This window comes from Channa argus, chromosome 11 (assembly GCF_033026475.1).
Source record: "Channa argus isolate prfri chromosome 11, Channa argus male v1.0, whole genome shotgun sequence".
Taxonomy (NCBI): domain Eukaryota; kingdom Metazoa; phylum Chordata; class Actinopteri; order Anabantiformes; family Channidae; genus Channa; species Channa argus.
In genome coordinates, this window is record NC_090207.1 from 6,695,728 (window position 1) to 6,712,641 (window position 16,914).

Here is a 16,914-nt window from a genome sequence, read left to right on the forward strand (position 1 = left end):
TCTTTTGCAACCAACTGTTTGTCTTAAATAGCTATAGGCTATAGCCAGTATTTGTTAGCTTAGCATGAAGATAATCCTCATCTATTGGTTTGTACAAAGAATTAGAGGTGTAACATGTTAATTAGTGAACTTCAGAGGTGCTGGAAGCTGGATTTTGTTGCCACTTGCATCAACTGATTTATTCTCATTACCAGTTTTAATGCTAAGCTAACCAGCACCTCGCAGTAGTTGTAAATGAGAGGTGTCAGTTTTCTCAACTACCGCTTGGGGAAAAGAAAATACAAAGTGTAGTACCACTAGGTACAAATTTAAATGTTCTTTATCATGAAGTTGCTTATAAATTCAGATTCTTACCTTTTATTACTTCCTTATGTGAACATGTAACTGGCTTTCATCATCTATTTATAAAAGTCTGATTAAACACAGTCTTGATTTTGAAATCTCCTTCAAACTGTGATTAAATAAACAGTAGTGGGACAAAGACTTAATGTTTCTGTGAGTAAGTACAGAAATGTTAAAGTACACAAATAGTGTACTGTACTGTCCAAAAAATAATTGAGGGTATCTAAACTTACTGCCTCCACGATTTCAAACCTTTTTGTGATAGTTGTGGCCTAGAATGCTTGATTTTTTGTGACAGCTTTTCTAAACAAATTTTGATGCTCATTGCTTTGTTTCTATCATATTTTAAAGTTGCAAGGCTGCATCAAAATCAAGGGATTAGTGGAACTAATTGTTGCAACATCACAAAATCCTGGAGGGACTGACATGGACTTTACTACAGCTAGGGGATATTTTTTTACTGTGTTGCAATTAGTTAAGAAATCCAGCTAGGTTTTTCCAGATGTGCATGCATATTAAAATGGAACTAGGTATTTGTAAAAAGGCTAAATGTCAGGGTATAAATGGAACGTATGTAAGTTAAGCATAAATCTAAAAGTCACAAACTTAAGGTATGGTAAAACTATATATATAAAATATAATTTCATTTAAATGACTATTCTGAATAGGAATGGGAATATTTCCCTGCAAAATACAAAAAATAAATTTAGCAGAACTATGTTCTTTCAATCTGATGACCCTGTACATTTGTCTTGTGACCCATTGAAAGAGTTCAACCCCATGACAGTTAAATGCTGCTCATATTGTGATAAGAACCTGTCCTTTTCTTACTTCAGTAAATAGGGTTTTGAATGCAGGACATGTACGTAATGGAGCACGTTTAGACTGCTGTTTTGTACTTTTACTTAATAGATATGTATATCGAATTACACACAGTCTTGACAATGCTTCCGAAAAAAGCATTTGGTAATAGACCTTATTCCTGAGTCAAAGCTGTTTCATTTGTTTTTCTTGTGAACATCTGGATAAACACACAACGATTAAAGAGAAAGGAGTTTTGCCAGAGTCGTTTTTGCAAAAACATTTAATAAACTCCGGGAAAACCCTCCATTTCCCCCACATGTGAGACCTACATCTGAACAGGTTTGTACAGGTTTTCAGGGACTATGCGAGGTCACACTATTCAGTTCATTCAGTGATAAACCCAAAACTCACAAGGGCACACATGTGTACACAGTGTCAACTTTCTGTTCACTATTCCACCTGGTAGCCTCGGGGGAGTTGTGTTCTGTGTGTCTGAACTACTTGTATGTTTCTGGCCTTGAGATGATCATGTCACGGTCTGCAGACGTCAACACATACGTACATTCTCCTTCAGCTTTATTAACACGTGGTGTCATAGGCTGCTGACACTGCAAGTCACTTCTGCTGATTGCCTAATTCATTCGCTTGCAACTGTTGCGTTTTTTTTTTATTGATGTTTGTTAAGCAATATTTAAACTGCACACACCCACCACAACTTCTCATTTTGTGTCTTTAACAGTAGTAAGCAAAAGAACACAAGGAAAATGACACAAATCTAAAGAAATGTAGGATTCATTAACATTAATAAGCCCTCAAATTATTAAGAACGCAAGATAAAGTGATGGTGAAAGCACTGTCAACATAGCGGACACATCATGCAGAATGAAAGAAAACAGCAAACATTAATAATACACAATATTACAACAGAAAAAAACAGTCAAGCAACATCACTCAATACTTAAAAGCGCAAGTATATGTAAATACTGTGGTGGAAAGTAACATTAAGTAAGTAAACTACATCTACTTACATTTTGTTTACATTACTTATGTTTCTACCGGAGTTTTTCCACTTTTTGGTACTTCTATGTTACTCATTTTCAGAGGCAATATAATTTTATTACAGCTCATTTTATACTGTAGGGACATTTCAGATTCAGAGTAATAAGAAATGCTACATATTCACCAGACTTTGATTCCTGATGTGAATTTCTAAAGCTACACAGCAGTATTTAAAGTAATTAAGATCTTCATCAAACCACTGAATATAGTTTTTTAAATCATTTCCATCGCTACCAGATTGCAACATAGACACATGAATGTATCAATAGTTATAATCTAATGTGACTCAATCTAATCTAATCAATGTGATAAAAGCCTTTTTCTTATTAAGAACACTTGATTTTGTTATTTGAAGTATTCTATGATCTAATACATTTGTACTTCAACTTCAGTAATATTTTACATGTAGAACATCATCAACAGTGTATAACTGTAGTATTGTTTTTTTATTTTACTTTTTACTTACTAACTACATGCATGTACTCTATAAGAAACAGAAACTTTTAAAGACTATTAAACTCTATGTTGTTGATGACAATGGGAAGGTTTAGCCCAGAGCTGTTTTACAAAATATCTCAAAATAATACATCAAATACAGTACTTGAGCAAATGTACTTAGTTATTTACCACATCACACATGCAGAGCACACAGGCCTGATGAAACTTTATCTAAAGTGAAGACCTTTTTTTTTTTACCATTTTCTACTGGTGTCCTGGCTAATTTCCTGTAAAAACTGTTATAATTTTGAAATATTATGCTATTAAAGCATAGGTGCCCTCACAACTCACTGAATACTCATTCCATGAATAGACACAGCTTAATTAAAATTGCATTATGAAGTATACTCAGGCTTTCAGTTTATGCTAAATCTGACACTGTGAAGCTCTAAGAAGCTGAACATATCTTCATTAGAAGCCTCACAGCTAAGACCACCTGCAGACAGTGAACAATTCGTGCCCTCTCCACTAGAACACTAGGTCTAACTGTGTGCTTCTCGTGTTCTAGATTTCACCAGTGTGTGATTGATGGTGATGGGGGTGGAGGCTGGGTGTGAAAAGATGCAGTTGGGGGAAGGTGACGTTTCTAAAGAAGATCTCACTTACATGTTCCATGTGTCAAAAAGGTTGATTAAAAGATAAAACACTTTTAATAATGGAAATTAACTAAGTAGTAATGGTATTTTTACTTTACTTACTAGGATCTGAAAATTTCCCCCACCTGCTTCTTGTTGTCTGACAGTTGTGTTTATGCACTTTTGTACCCTCTGCTGGTGAATCTGAAAACCAACCCGATTGATCAGAAGGGACGTCTGGAAAAACACAATTATCAACAACTAATTTAGTTGATAAAAACACACGTTACTTGTTCCAGCTTTAAAAATGATCTTAACAGAGAAGATAATAGGGGTTTTGTTACTGTGGCCCTGAGGTGCAAACACAACATTTTAGAAAACACAATTTAAGCTATTGACGAGACAAAATAGGCAATGTCACTTTTGAGTGCGGAAAACTTGTATAGGAAGAAATGTTAGGGTTTAAAGATCAGTGGTCTGTGTTTTCAGCAAAGCTACACTCATACAAATGAGTTATAATTCCCTCCATAATCATCATTATTGGACAGCTGTCAGTTTTTAAATTGTTCAAACCCTTGAATGAATTTTACCTGAAACATCCACACAAGTGAATTTTGACAGATTTATTCACAGTAAATACAGCATGCTAAAAAAAAACCTGCAATAAAATACCCATATTTTACACACAACAAAACTGCAAAGAAGTACACTGATTTTAACTTTTCATGTCTCGTTTGCTTTTGTAAAGGATGTCAAACTCTGTCAGATCTAATTCAAACGGATAAAATGTACCTTTATTTAATCTAAGTGTCTTAAAAGAATCAAGACAGTTTGGTTATTAGCTGGCAGTTAGCTTTGCTTAGCTTAGCATACAGACTACAAACAGGGCAAAATAATCTGCTTACCAGCTTCTTGTTTTGTATGTACTACTGAACATGTTACCATGTAAAAAACACTGGCTGTTTGCCTTTATTTCTGCTCATACATTAAGCTAAGCTAAGCTAGGCTAAGCTAACTAGCTGCTACATGTGTCTTCACAATGAACCTGTACAGATTTAACTCACTGCAATACAAGTGCATTTCTCAAAATATCAAATTACTCCAGTAAAACATGATGACAGTTCTGGGCCTTAAAGCACAATTTTGAAGGTACACGTATTATTCTAAGCATTAGTTTCATTAAAATGTGAGTTCTCGGTTCTGGACAAGGGTTCGTATCCCACCTGAGACAAAGAGGGACCCCATTACTTCAATGGCAGCTGACACAAAACGTCATCAGTGTTTCCATGACTTATGTCATCTCAAGAAGTTAAAAAGTTTCAGCTGCTAAGGCACCAGCAACATTTAGTTGCAAGTATTTAGTAATGATGAGCTGCACAATTATTGTTATAGATTAGTAGTTTTTAGTATTTTTGAATTCTTTAAAATGAGTGTAGTTACACAGAGGGAAAAAAACTAAGCTACTAGAAATTGATGAACAGAGTATGACCTGCACACTGACTCAGAGACGTTTAAAATAGAGAAGACTCAAATACAGGAAATTACTAAAACATTTCCTATTTTGGAAAATGAGGTAGATGTCACAAGTGTGAAGATTTTGTGGTTTTCAGTCTGAGGAAAAGAGTTCCTTTAAAAATAATTTTTACTTTTCCCTTTATGTTATGTACTTTTTGACAGAGCATAGATTAACTATTCTAATAACTGATTCATTTGTTCATGCTCTTGGGATAAAAATGAAAAGTCTTGTTAGAGTCATAAATTTAAACACTACCTAATTTGTCTTAACATGATGCTAAATTGAATTTTTCAATTTTTGAATTTTTATTGAGAGAAGTTATAAATTAGGAATCTAATCAAGTAATTGCAAAAATCATCAACAGATTAGTCAATAATGATAAACATTACGACTTGATGAAACACCAGTGGGAATTAAAACGTACGTTTAAAAACATCTGGAGTCAGGGTGCAGCTGTTACTCTTTTAATATTGAAATTATTTACATAAGCTGTAAAAATAATGATGAATTTAGATAAAAATATAAAACTCCTTATAAGAGCTGTGATCACAATATCTAATAATGGTATTTTAATACTCATGAAGCCTAAGCATGATACCTTTTTGTGTCTGTGTAGTTTCTAACTATATATCACTTCTTGTTCATGCAGCTTTAGCTCGCCCACACTTCTTCGATCAATAAAACAAAATGAGCAGTTGCTGTCAAAAACCCTGAACTCTAACCTTCCTCCTAATCCCGTGTGATCCACGCAGCTCTCGCTCAGCTTCATCCTACGTCTTAAAGTGCGTCATTAAAGCTGCTTGCATTGGCTGCGTCTCCCCACCTGCCCCTTCTGTGCCTGGCTGCACAAGAATCTGAGCTGGGGTCGCTCTCCGTTTTTATTCCTCCCTCCCAATCTCTGCTAAAACACTGGGATCTCCCTCCAGCTTGGTGAGCTCAGAGGTGGTGCCCATGAACATGCTGCGTCCTCGTTCCAGTCGGCTCTTCTTGTCCGTGAGGCGGAAGGCCTCCATGAACTCATCAATGTCAATGCTGCCGTCCTTGTTGCTGTCGATGGTGATGGCTAGGTCAGAGATGGCCTCGTCTGTGATCTCCATCTTCAAGTAGACGCTCAGCAGCTTCCAGGTCTGCCGAAAATCCTCAATGGTGATGAAGCCTGCGGGAGAGGAGGTTAAACCCAAAAAGCTGAAACAGGTGGATGCTGATGGAGGAAAATGTGTGTGTCACTGTGTCACTGTGTGTGGTTTTCAGAGGGATAGAAATAGTAGATCAGTGGGTTAATCCTCATCTGGGACGATTAAAACCGTGACCGGCTGTGGCCTATTTTGAATGCTGTAGAGAAGTGAACTCAGTAAACATCTCTATGTTGACACAACAAACCCTTTAAAAAGCCCTGACACACTTTATGCTGAACCAAACTGTCTTTTATGAGATTACGTCTGTGAGTCAGTGCTCTAAGTTGTTGATCATAAGGCTGTTTTATTTTCCAGTTGATGAAGAATGACTGAGGCATTATTGAAGCTTGATGGAAAAAAACAGCTTTCTGGCCTTCAAAAGATTTAATGACAAAATAATTAACGCCACGCTCCCTTTATGGTCCTAAGAAACTCCATTCATGTAAAATTAAGTTAGTAAAATACAAGTTGGTTTGTAATGTCATAAGGATTAAAGGGCCACTATTTTAGAAGTAAATTTTTTGGAGTGCCCCTTTAATCTTCATGACATCTATTCTTTTTTAAATTGTTATGATCTTATTAGTCTTATTAATGGTGAGCACAATTTCTTCTACAACAAACTTTGCTGCTATTTGCAAATAAAACAGTTTTCCCTGTATAATCTCTATATGTGGTTACAAAATGTTTTTTATTGTACTGATTTCTGGGTCACTGGTGGTAAAATATAATATTTCTCTGAATTTCTATTTCTAACATAGAGATACATTTTTATCTGATTTCATGTCTTGATTTGTTTGCCAAAAAACATTTTAGCTGGATTTTAGCCTTAAAAGAAACAGAACATACTGCTGATTAATAGTGTGCACAATGTTCCCAGCTGATATGCAACTCATTTTACCTGAGTTGTCTGTGTCTACAATCCTGAAGATTGTCTCCAAGGTGGAGCGGTGCCGATACAATGTCTCAAGCAGACTCTGGTCAATGTGCTGCAGGATGAGAACGGTAAAACAAAGTGAGATGTCCTAGTGGCGAATATTTAGCAACACAATAGAAGTTAGAATCTCTCTTAATCGTTCGCTCATATCTCCCTCATTCTCCAAAAATACTGTATAAGCAATATTTATTCGAAAGGTAACAATCCCACATTAGTATTTCTGCAACCATCATCCATTCTCGCTTCCTTACATCTGTGTTGGGCCTTTTGATTGCGAGCTGGTTGAACCAGTCCTGGTAGTCAATCATGCCGTCACTGGTTTTGCAGGTGACCAGCTGCGAACGCATCATCCTCCAGGGCAGATCGAGGTGCATCACACTCTCCACTGCAAAGGCCCAGTTGTTCAGAGACACAAGACCTGATAACCGGACAATAACAAAAACGTTATTTTCTTTGTGATCTGCTACAGAAAAATTGTAGGGTGGCTAGTTTCAAAACATCAGATTTAAGCCTAATTATTGTTAGACTGTAGCATCTTTTTTCTCTCTGATTGCTTCGCTTCCTCACAGAACATCCTCATGGCAATTAAAACTCCAAATATCATGCTAATTAATATTATCAGACACGGTTTTTAAATATTAAACACTACCTCATATTTACACTATGCAATATTATTGTTATTATCATTATTATAATACCATTGTTGTAATGCAGATGCATCTCATTACTGAACCTAGAGATGATGTCAAACTGCTACAGTACCCTGCTACACTGTGTCCGATACTCACACACACCTGATTATCATTTAAAGATTTTAAAACAGGGTTGCAAGAAGATAAATCACTGTAATAGTTCAGTTTCGAATATTTCATGCTTCTGTGAAACTGTCCATGGATCTGGGAGTAGGTTAGTCCTGTTGTTTTTTTACTGAATAGGGATTATGATGTTCCACACCGAAACAAAGATGTCGACTCACATTTCTCCCTAGCTAGACATAGACACTGTCCTTTGGGAACCATGAGAAAGAGAGAGGTTTATGTAAGGTCTGTAATAAAATTACACTTGATCTGCTGAGGGCTAAAGTGGTTCATGAAACATACGTCACACACCTGTGTTCTCACTGTCAAACTTTCTGAAGGCACATATGAGGTCAGATTTGTGCGCAAACAACTGCTCTCGTAGGACTTTGAGTGCCGAGCGCTCAGTCCTTCCAACACTGCAGACAGGATAACAGACAAAGAACCGAATTAAAGGCACATTCAAAGCAGCCAGGAAACAGTAAGCAAGTAAATCTATATAAAATACACAAAGTAAATTCAAATTATTTTTACATAAAGTAAAGCAATGCTTCAAACCAGCAACTGATTAACTGGTAAGTTGTAAAAAGTGATCAGATAATGTATTTGCAGATCAGGTGGAATGATTTACAGTTCGGATGAAGACTTTTCTGGTAGTTTTTTTTTTTTTTTTTTACCTTTGTCTTACAGTGAGCTCTCTGGTCATGCTGCTGGCCTGGTACTGAATCACATAAGGCACAAGGTCTGGACCCAGCTTGACGTAGGCCCCCCTGTTGCTTCCCACATCATAGTAATTGGAAGCAGAGAACAGGGTCAGAACCTAAGACAAATAAAGACTTCATGTTTTAGTGCATTTTTAAGCCTCCTCAGCGATGAACAAGACAAAGTATGTAGGTATGACACATCTGCAAACCTTTTCTCACACTCATGTATTTATGTGGAAGATTACTAAACTGTGAGAGTCTCTGTGGGCCATCAGAATCTAAATTCACCTTACGGTTGTGGCAGAACTCATACCCATCCTGTTTACACTCATGGGAGCGGATGAGGAGCTGTAGGTTGTGTCTGCTTAGAAAGTCCTCTGTGACATCAGGGCCCCAGTAGCAGCCTCCACCCCGCACCTCGTTGGGTATGCAGCCATCCTGAGTCATTGGGTCACTCCACAGCAGGTCCAGGATCTGGAGGCACACAGAAATGACTTTTGACTTGGGTAAAGTTTGTTTTGTTTTTCTATTACAGCTGAAGTGGCACAAATCTATCTGATCAAATTAAAATAAAGGATATAATAAATATTAACCCCCTTTAAAAGGAACTCAAGGAAATCCTCACAGGCAAATAGTTCTTTTTATAGGCACTGTAGACTGCAAACACAAATAAAATAATTTAAAAAAGCAGCTTTGTGATCCTTTTAATTTACACTTAACACTATAATAAAACTTGTGTGTCCACTATTTCGAGATGTCCTATCAAATACCTGCTAAAATCTGCTTTACTTTATGCTTGAGGCTAACATGCTAATCAAAGATCATAGGAAACTTTCTCCTGCTCTTACTTCTGTTTCCACTGCTTCAGTGCATACAAACACCTCAAAGCATCACTATTTACAGTGATTGAGCAGGCTTAGACTTGAGCCCCCATGAGGCAACATACTGTGGACATCAGACAGTCCTTAAGGTGGTGGCAGTCTGAAAAGTAGATTGACCTCATGGCAGAGGGATTAATGACATGTTGGATTACAACAAGTTAAGGTCCACAGCACCTCCTCTAAGGTGAGTGATGATTTCTAAAGTAAGCCTTTATCAGGTCGTGACTCAGGAGAGATTTAATCCATTGAAACTGCGCCAAGTGACAAAATCCATGACCTCTGACAAAAATAACTTCTTTTCTGAACAACAAGGTCCCAAACAATTTTGGTAGTTGTTCTTTAAGGCCTGAGAACACACAGAAACGAACTTGCAGCAAACAGTCTTCTTGCCCCATTGGGTTGCAACAGTGGTTTAGTTTCCTTTTCTTTATCACAACTTATTGGCTTTTAAAGCACCTACTGTATATTAAATAATGTTTGTCACTTACAGTGTTGGTCCAACAATCTTTAGGAGCAATAATAATACAATTCTCGAGTATCTGAGTAAAGATCAGTTTTTTATTCCTTTATCACCTGTTTCCACTCGTCCCTAGCACTGTCACTATTGACAGAGTCAAACGAGACAGATGTCTCTTTTTCTGAGGTATTGACTGCTGGGTTGAACATGGACTGTCTCCTCCTGCGGCTCTCCAGGCTGTCCTCCCTGTTCACTTTGATCCGGTCGGAGAAGTCCTGCAGCGAGCGGTTCTGGAAGCTGTTGCGTGCTCCCATAGGTTTGGGAAAAGTGAGGGAGGCCCGACGGTGGAAGACCCTGTTAGAGGACCAAATGTCCTCTTCCATGTCTGAGTCAATAGATGTCCCTGTTGAGCTTGCGTTTTTTTTTTTTGGAGGCCTCAGCGCTGAAATATACTGGGAAAGAGAGGAGATCACAAAATTCAGGAGATCCCAATGATTCCTAAAAGGCCAAAAATGAAAATCTATTTTATCCAGCATATATTCACATTGTGTCTGTCCACTCTGGCGAGCACATTTAGGTCTGTGGTGTCTGAGATCCCTCCGTGGAGGACCAGCACCTTCTGATCGATCACCGTCGCTAACGGCAACCAGCTAAAAATCTTCTGCAGCAGCTTCAGGATCCGTTTGCCATGCATCTGGTCAGAAACACACACTTGGGAAGTGACTTTCATCATCCTCCTCGTTTTAAAAAAATAAAAAAAATCAGTTTTACTGCAGTTGATGGTTTTATGTTATAGGCTATATTTGGGTTTGTGCTTTTCTCTCTTTGAGGGTTACAACTTTCTCATAACGCAGTGGGTCTAAAAGCTTTCTTAATGACACAATGGTTTAAAACTGTAAAAGCATCGTCTAAATCATTTAATAGATTAGTTATTAGCCACAGCAAAGAAATACTCTTACTTGACTTACTTTGAAAAACTCTTGTCAAACTCTTTAGAATTTGAAAACTTATCTCTTGGAAAAGGACCAAGATCATTTTAGAAACTATTGTAACAAACATATTGTGTCCATTTATTAAACAGGGGTATTCATATAGAATTAAAACACAATATCCAAAAAATAGATTTTCTAAATAGATTTGCGGTCACTTTTCTGGGTCTGATTCATGAGAAGCCAACAGAGTTATCTGGTTTAATGATGTCGAATCAAAGCTGTGAAGAGGAGTGACCAGATTTGTGCTGGGAATAAAGAACGGCTATACAGTATTCGGTTTTACTGGGAAAATAAACACCAAGGTGATTGCGACCATTTTAGGTTGCTGCTGCAAAAATAGCAGGGATAAACACATATTGTGGCCGTGTTGGCTCGCTTGCATGGATCAGAAGGGGATTTAGGTTTACATGATACGAACCCACCTTGTATTTACTCAACACCTCCTTTGTGAAGCCGTACCTACGTGAGCCAGAAAAACACAAGAGAACTTTCAGAAATAGAGGTTTTTGATTACACCTGGTGAATCTGGACAACAGGAAACTAGAAAAGGTGGTTCTGAGATTAAATCCACCAGTGTTGAATTTCATTTTACCTAAGGTTGACAATGTGGTCCTCGTGATTCCCTCTGTTGAGGTAGACGTCACTCGGATAAACGAGCAGGAATGAAAACAGAATGAGAAGGATCTCGATGGAGTCTTTGCCTCGGTCTACAAAGTCTCCGTTAAACACGTAGGGTTTCTCCAAGGATGGCATGCCATTCTGTAATGTAAAGAAAGTATACCAAACATTACCTGACTATAGCTTGTCAAATGTAAGAATTGTAGGGTTTTATTTTTAAAGTGAGGTGTTGGACAAAACATTTGTTTCATGATGTCACAGTGACAGTTTCTTAACAGTCGACTACATAAAAAAATAATAATTTAAAAGAAAAAAATGGCCAACAGATTACTTAATGATGACATTGTTTTTTAGCAGTACTTACAACCCTACTGAGTTCATAATTTGTTTTTAAAATGTTGTGGCTCTAAGTCAGTTTTTAAAAATTTGTAATTGTAAAAGATTGGACCTTGTAGAAAATCAGCAGCAGGTCTTCCAGTTGCCCATGTAAATCACCTGAAAAAAGGGCATTTTATTAAAAAAGCAACAAACTGAAAGAAAATATTTATATTTCTGTCTGGACACGAATAAAGCTTTATAACAATTGATTCTTGCTCTGAAATAACTCCTCTTGAACTGTAGTTAGATGAATGTACAGTAGTGGTGCCTTAAGGGTTTCAATCAGCGCTACAACAAAAATGTGAACCAGCACTGCCTCTTATAAACCCCTTCACCTGTTCTTTATTTGGCAATTAGCTCCTCTACAACAAACCTGACTAGATTGCTGATTAGTTTCTATGAATTACTAATTATTTCTCTGTTTAAGAAGCTGATCACTTCCATACTATTTCTCTCAATCTAAGGTCAAATCAATCAAGCTCACCACAAACTGTGATTTCTTTGCTGTGGCAGGTGGAAACTCGGTTGATGTTTGGCAACAATCTGAGCAGTTTCCATGTCTCTAGCAGGAGCTGGAGGACATAGCGTGAGTGCAGCTGCTACTGGGAGAGACACTGGTTAGCAAGTCAGTTTTGGGCATGAAAAGGAAGTCAAACTACAGTGTTTTATAAGTGCTGTGATATTCTGATATGACCAGCTTTCTGGCTGCTACCTGATGAAAACAGACATTACAAAATGTAATATCTGATTTCTTTTTGGACACTTTATATGCTTAACTTCCATTTAGCAACACTTTTATAACTTGGTTAGCTTTCATTTGATTGGGAATTCTACTTAATACAGAAAATCTTGTTGAGGAGACAATGCCGACTCCTTCTTAAACATATAAGCATGGTGTTATTGTTAGTTTCATCCAATTGCAGAGCACATGTTGGGCCCAGTGATGCAAGTTGTGCATTTGTCTTCCATCAACTACAATGTAAATATCACATTTGCTTTAGTATCAACAAAGCTTACTGAATTGTAGTGAAGTAAAAGTAACATACAATGGAAATAGTTTACTTAATATCTGAGTATATTTACTTGTGTGTTATTTGATTATTATCCAACAGCATTGAATAATCACTTCAAAGAAACACCTTTAAAAATTGTGAACTAGTTATAAACCCTGGTAACCAAGCCCCCTAACCTGCTTGTTTTCTAGCTCCCTGACCCACCCACTGCCTAGGTGAGGTGTGTATGATCAATCAGCAGCTGAAAGATAGCAGGTGGGGTAAAAACATAAAAAAATAAGCAGACCAGGGAGCCTTGAGAACCAGGGTTTAGAACCCCTATACTAGTGCACTATAACTGTTCCTTTAATTTCACAAATCATAGATTTTTCTGTTTTTGCATCTGTATAAATTAAAAATAGGTTTTCTCTTATATGATTTATCGATGCTATTTAGAATTAACAGAGTAGGGATTACTGTACACTGTGCAATGCTGATGGGAGTAAAATAATGTCCCATCTCCGAGCACAGTGAAACCAAACTAATGGGTGTCACAGGCTGGTTAAAAGTAATGTATTGTTGTGCTCTTACTTTTTTGTTCCTGAAGGCCTCCACCAGCCAGACTGCCTGCTCCACGGTCAGTGGGAAGGTGAGATGAGGTCCTGAGTAAATCTCCGGGACCTCGATGTTCTTGTAGCAGAAGTACCTCTCCCACTCCGTGTCCCGACATATTTCATTTTCTCTAAAGATGTGTGAGATCAAATTTCCTAGAAGATAACAGTTCAGAGATTCTGTTTTGCAAAAGCCAAACAGATATCCGTGAATCCAAACTTCGAATCAGTGTAGAAATCTTACGTTCATTGCTTGATGGTGTGAAATTGTCCATGAGATAGCCGAGGAAATTATAAAGCTGCACAGTGAAGAGAGAGGAGTTCAGACTGTAGTTTACCCAGTAACATACTGAGCTTTAAATCATCTCTGGTAGTTTCTCACCTTTATCTGAGCCTGTTCTCCAGAGTATTCGATGGATTGAAAAATGTGCCAGGTATATCTCCTCCTCATCTCTGTGCGGGCTACATACTGACGATACCATCGCTGAATCAGAACAGCAGCTTTTATAGCTGAGACAGAGACAACAGGCACTCAGAAAATATTAAATATAAATAAATATTTCTATTAAATCACGTTGATGATTTTACATATGTTTGCAACACATAAAAAAATAAAGATATTGTGATATTCTGTTATATTGCTTACTCTCGGAAACATTCAAAGACCATAACTTACAAAACAAAAGAGGAAAATCCTAGTATTAAGATAATTTGTTAATCCAGTTTAATATTTTGACAATATCCATTAGACTCATGCTGGTACTGGTGACCCTGGAACTGTTATTTTGTTTGCACACATTTTTGGTTGTCTTAAATTTCCCTCTGGATCAATAAAGTATCCATGTAAACCTAATATTTTTTGTTTAGTTTTACTAGACAATACATCTACGGATCAAACTAATAAGCAGAGTAATTTCATGTTGCCGCCCTACTTTCCTACTGTCAATTAACATTATACATTGCTTCACTTCAGTTTTACCTGAGTTATAACTTTTGTTTATTTTTTTGCTTAAATTTGACGTTTGATTTCTCTACTCCATCAATTCTGACCATGGTGAGGTTTATATCATAGGAACAACAGCAACACAACAAACAATGTAAGACAGGTGTTGCTTACTTGTAACAGCTGCAGGCAGTAATAGAGAAAGATAAGAAATGCAGGCATGTTAATATAATAAACTTAATAGACTGCAGTTAAATTGTGAGGAGGAGGTTAAAAGCGCTGCATTTGCCTGTGTTTTATGAAGGATCATACTTTTACCTTTTTTAGATTGCCTGTGGAACTGGTCGGACTTTGAGACACCACATCCCATGACTGTTCCTGTTCAAAACACCAAATCACTTACTGAAATTAACTTCAACATGTGGCCATAATATTTTTTTATTCTTCTAGATTCAGAACACTTTTTATTATTTTTTTGTTTATAGTTGTGTCCAAGATGATTTTGAAAATAAGCTCCTTAAATGGGCGTTTTGTTAATCATGTCTACATTTAATTGAACATGTGACTACATATTTACTAATTCAGATACACACCCACAACTCTTGCATGAACATTTCCTATTACATTACCAGCCTCTTCAAAACATGTCCATTCACATAGTGGAAATTCACTCGTGTCAGCAGCTTTGTTCCCTTTTAATCTCGTTATCTGCTGGTTCACGCCAATCCTGCATCAGAGGACTGTTTTTGTCTGAATTCTACAGAGGCTTACATAATGGAATTTATAAAACTGAAGAGGCAGGAAACATCCTGTGCTGTTATTTTGCTGAAACACGACAATTACAACTAATGACAATTACAAGCAAAATTTTCCAAAAGAATGAAAAACTATGAGACAAATTTTACACAACTCTAAGAAAAAGCACTTTAAACTAATATTTTGACCAGGACTAGTCCTCAGGTGCTTTAATTTTTCTTCTGACCAAATGAAGATCAGAAAATGAGCAAATCTGAGAGTTATGCCATCTAATACCCTGCCTGCATATTAGACAGGACTAATTTACCTCCTAAAAAAGTAATACAAAACTGTAAATGAGCCGTTTACTTACGTGGGAACCTCCTCTATCCAGTCACCAGCTCCCAAATTGTTTGGCTGTGTGTTAGTATTTAAACAGCCATTTGCTCTGTTTCATCCTCCACCCGGATCAGGTCAAGAACTGCAGGGTGTCAGTCAGAGCGGTCATCGTATGTGGAGGAATGATTCACCAGAGTCTTCATGTATGAGCTCCCTCAGTCTGTGCTGTAGCTGGTTTAGTCTGCACCAAGCCACAAGTAGATTACTTGAGCTAATTACTTGATGCGACTAGAGTGGTCTTTATATAGGAAGACGGCAGAGAGCAGAGTGCAGGTTGGTGTTGGCATGTTGGTGTTCAGGAGTAGGACCCAACCACATCTCCCAAGAAGTTTCTGACTGGTTTCTGATGAGGCCTAACACTGAGTCAAATGATTTATTGCAGCATAAAATGCTGCTGCTCAGGTGAAGCCCAACTAAAAAAAAAAAATGCCAAAAAGACTTTCCAGGAAACAAGTTCATATCAATTATTTGAGTACATACCTAACCTATTTTGTGTAATTATGTGTCTTTTTAGATTTTTCAATGGTTTCCAAAATATGAACCCAACAATACAGCGATCATCAGTTATAAAAAACACATTACTTTTATTTCAGTCCTTTTGCCCAGTGCCAATAGAATAATTCAACCATATACTGTATATGTGGCCTTAAGAAAAAACAATGTTTATATATCTGAAACACAGACTTGCACAGGGCCAGAACCCGTACAAAAGGTTGTAAAAATATCAGAGCAGACTTTGACAAAGCTACCGGCAGAAAAATGATCAAACTAACATATTTCTGCTACAAAATGTTATTTCTAAGCCGAAGATTCTTTTAATGTTTAACTTTTCTGTTAAATCCTGTTCATATTCACTTCTTCAGGACTAGAAATAAATCAAATAAAAAAACTGGTAGAAATAGGTAGACACTGACCAATATTATTTGAGACGTAGTATTTATTCATGTGAGCAGTAATTATAAAATAAAATTAATACTTTTTTATATAACTAATTGAATTAATATAGTAATGCTAAGATGATTTAACTCATGTTTTGCATGGTATATAGCCTATGACTACAACAGTTGCATTGTGAGCTTGAGAGAGCTTGTTTTGTATTTTAAATAAACAATTAAATTCAATAAATTTACAACGTAGCTTGAAAAGACTCTGTTTAATACAAGTATATAAAGGATCCAAGCGGCATCCTGCTACAGGAGGAATTTTTTTACAATCTTGAAACCCCAAAAACTGATTTCTGTCCTATGATGAATTCATATTAATATCAGTTTATGTTTAACAGATTAATGGTTTTGTATCAAATAGCCACTGGATATTGTTATTTTCTGACCAGTATGTTATCTTAGCTAACGCTAACGTTGCTTGAACCTAACACAAACGTTAACTGTCACTTTAGATTAGCTTCGTTAGCTGGGTGCTAGTTTTACACTAAAATATACACTTTGAAATGTTAGCTGTATAGTAGTTAGGACACAGAATTGAATGCCATTTCAAATTAGATTAT

The 16,914-nt window shown here is 36.9% G+C and overlaps 1 protein-coding gene across 1 annotated transcript; it reads right to left on the bottom strand.

Moving 5' to 3' along the window:
• Nucleotides 1-117: 117 nt before the first annotated feature.
• Nucleotides 118-14,475, bottom strand: ppef2a (protein phosphatase with EF-hand domain 2a). The gene is made up of 15 exons (XM_067521773.1): nt 13,716-14,475; nt 13,578-13,632; nt 13,314-13,489; nt 12,215-12,329; nt 11,801-11,847; nt 11,327-11,493; nt 11,157-11,193; nt 10,287-10,436; nt 9,859-10,194; nt 8,693-8,878; nt 8,378-8,520; nt 8,013-8,119; nt 7,155-7,321; nt 6,868-6,955; nt 118-5,950 (listed from the first exon to the last, which is right to left on the bottom strand). The coding sequence occupies exons 1-15, from the start codon at nt 13,782-13,784 to the stop codon at nt 5,673-5,675; spliced, it is 2,121 nt and encodes a 706-aa protein (XP_067377874.1). The 5' UTR covers nt 13,785-14,475; the 3' UTR covers nt 118-5,672.
• Nucleotides 14,476-16,914: the final 2,439 nt, after the last annotated feature.

Coding starts and splice junctions, on each gene's coding strand:
- ppef2a (XM_067521773.1), bottom strand. CDS start 13,784: ATGAGGAGGAGATATACCTGGCACATTTTTCAATCCATCGAATACTCT. Junction 11,494..11,800: donor TGCTGCTGATTTTCTACAAG/GTCCAATCTTTT, acceptor TTTACATTACAG/AATGGCATGCCATCCTTGGA. Junction 8,521..8,692: donor AGTTCTGCCACAACCGTAAG/GTGAATTTAGAT, acceptor TATTTGTCTTAG/GTTCTGACCCTGTTCTCTGC.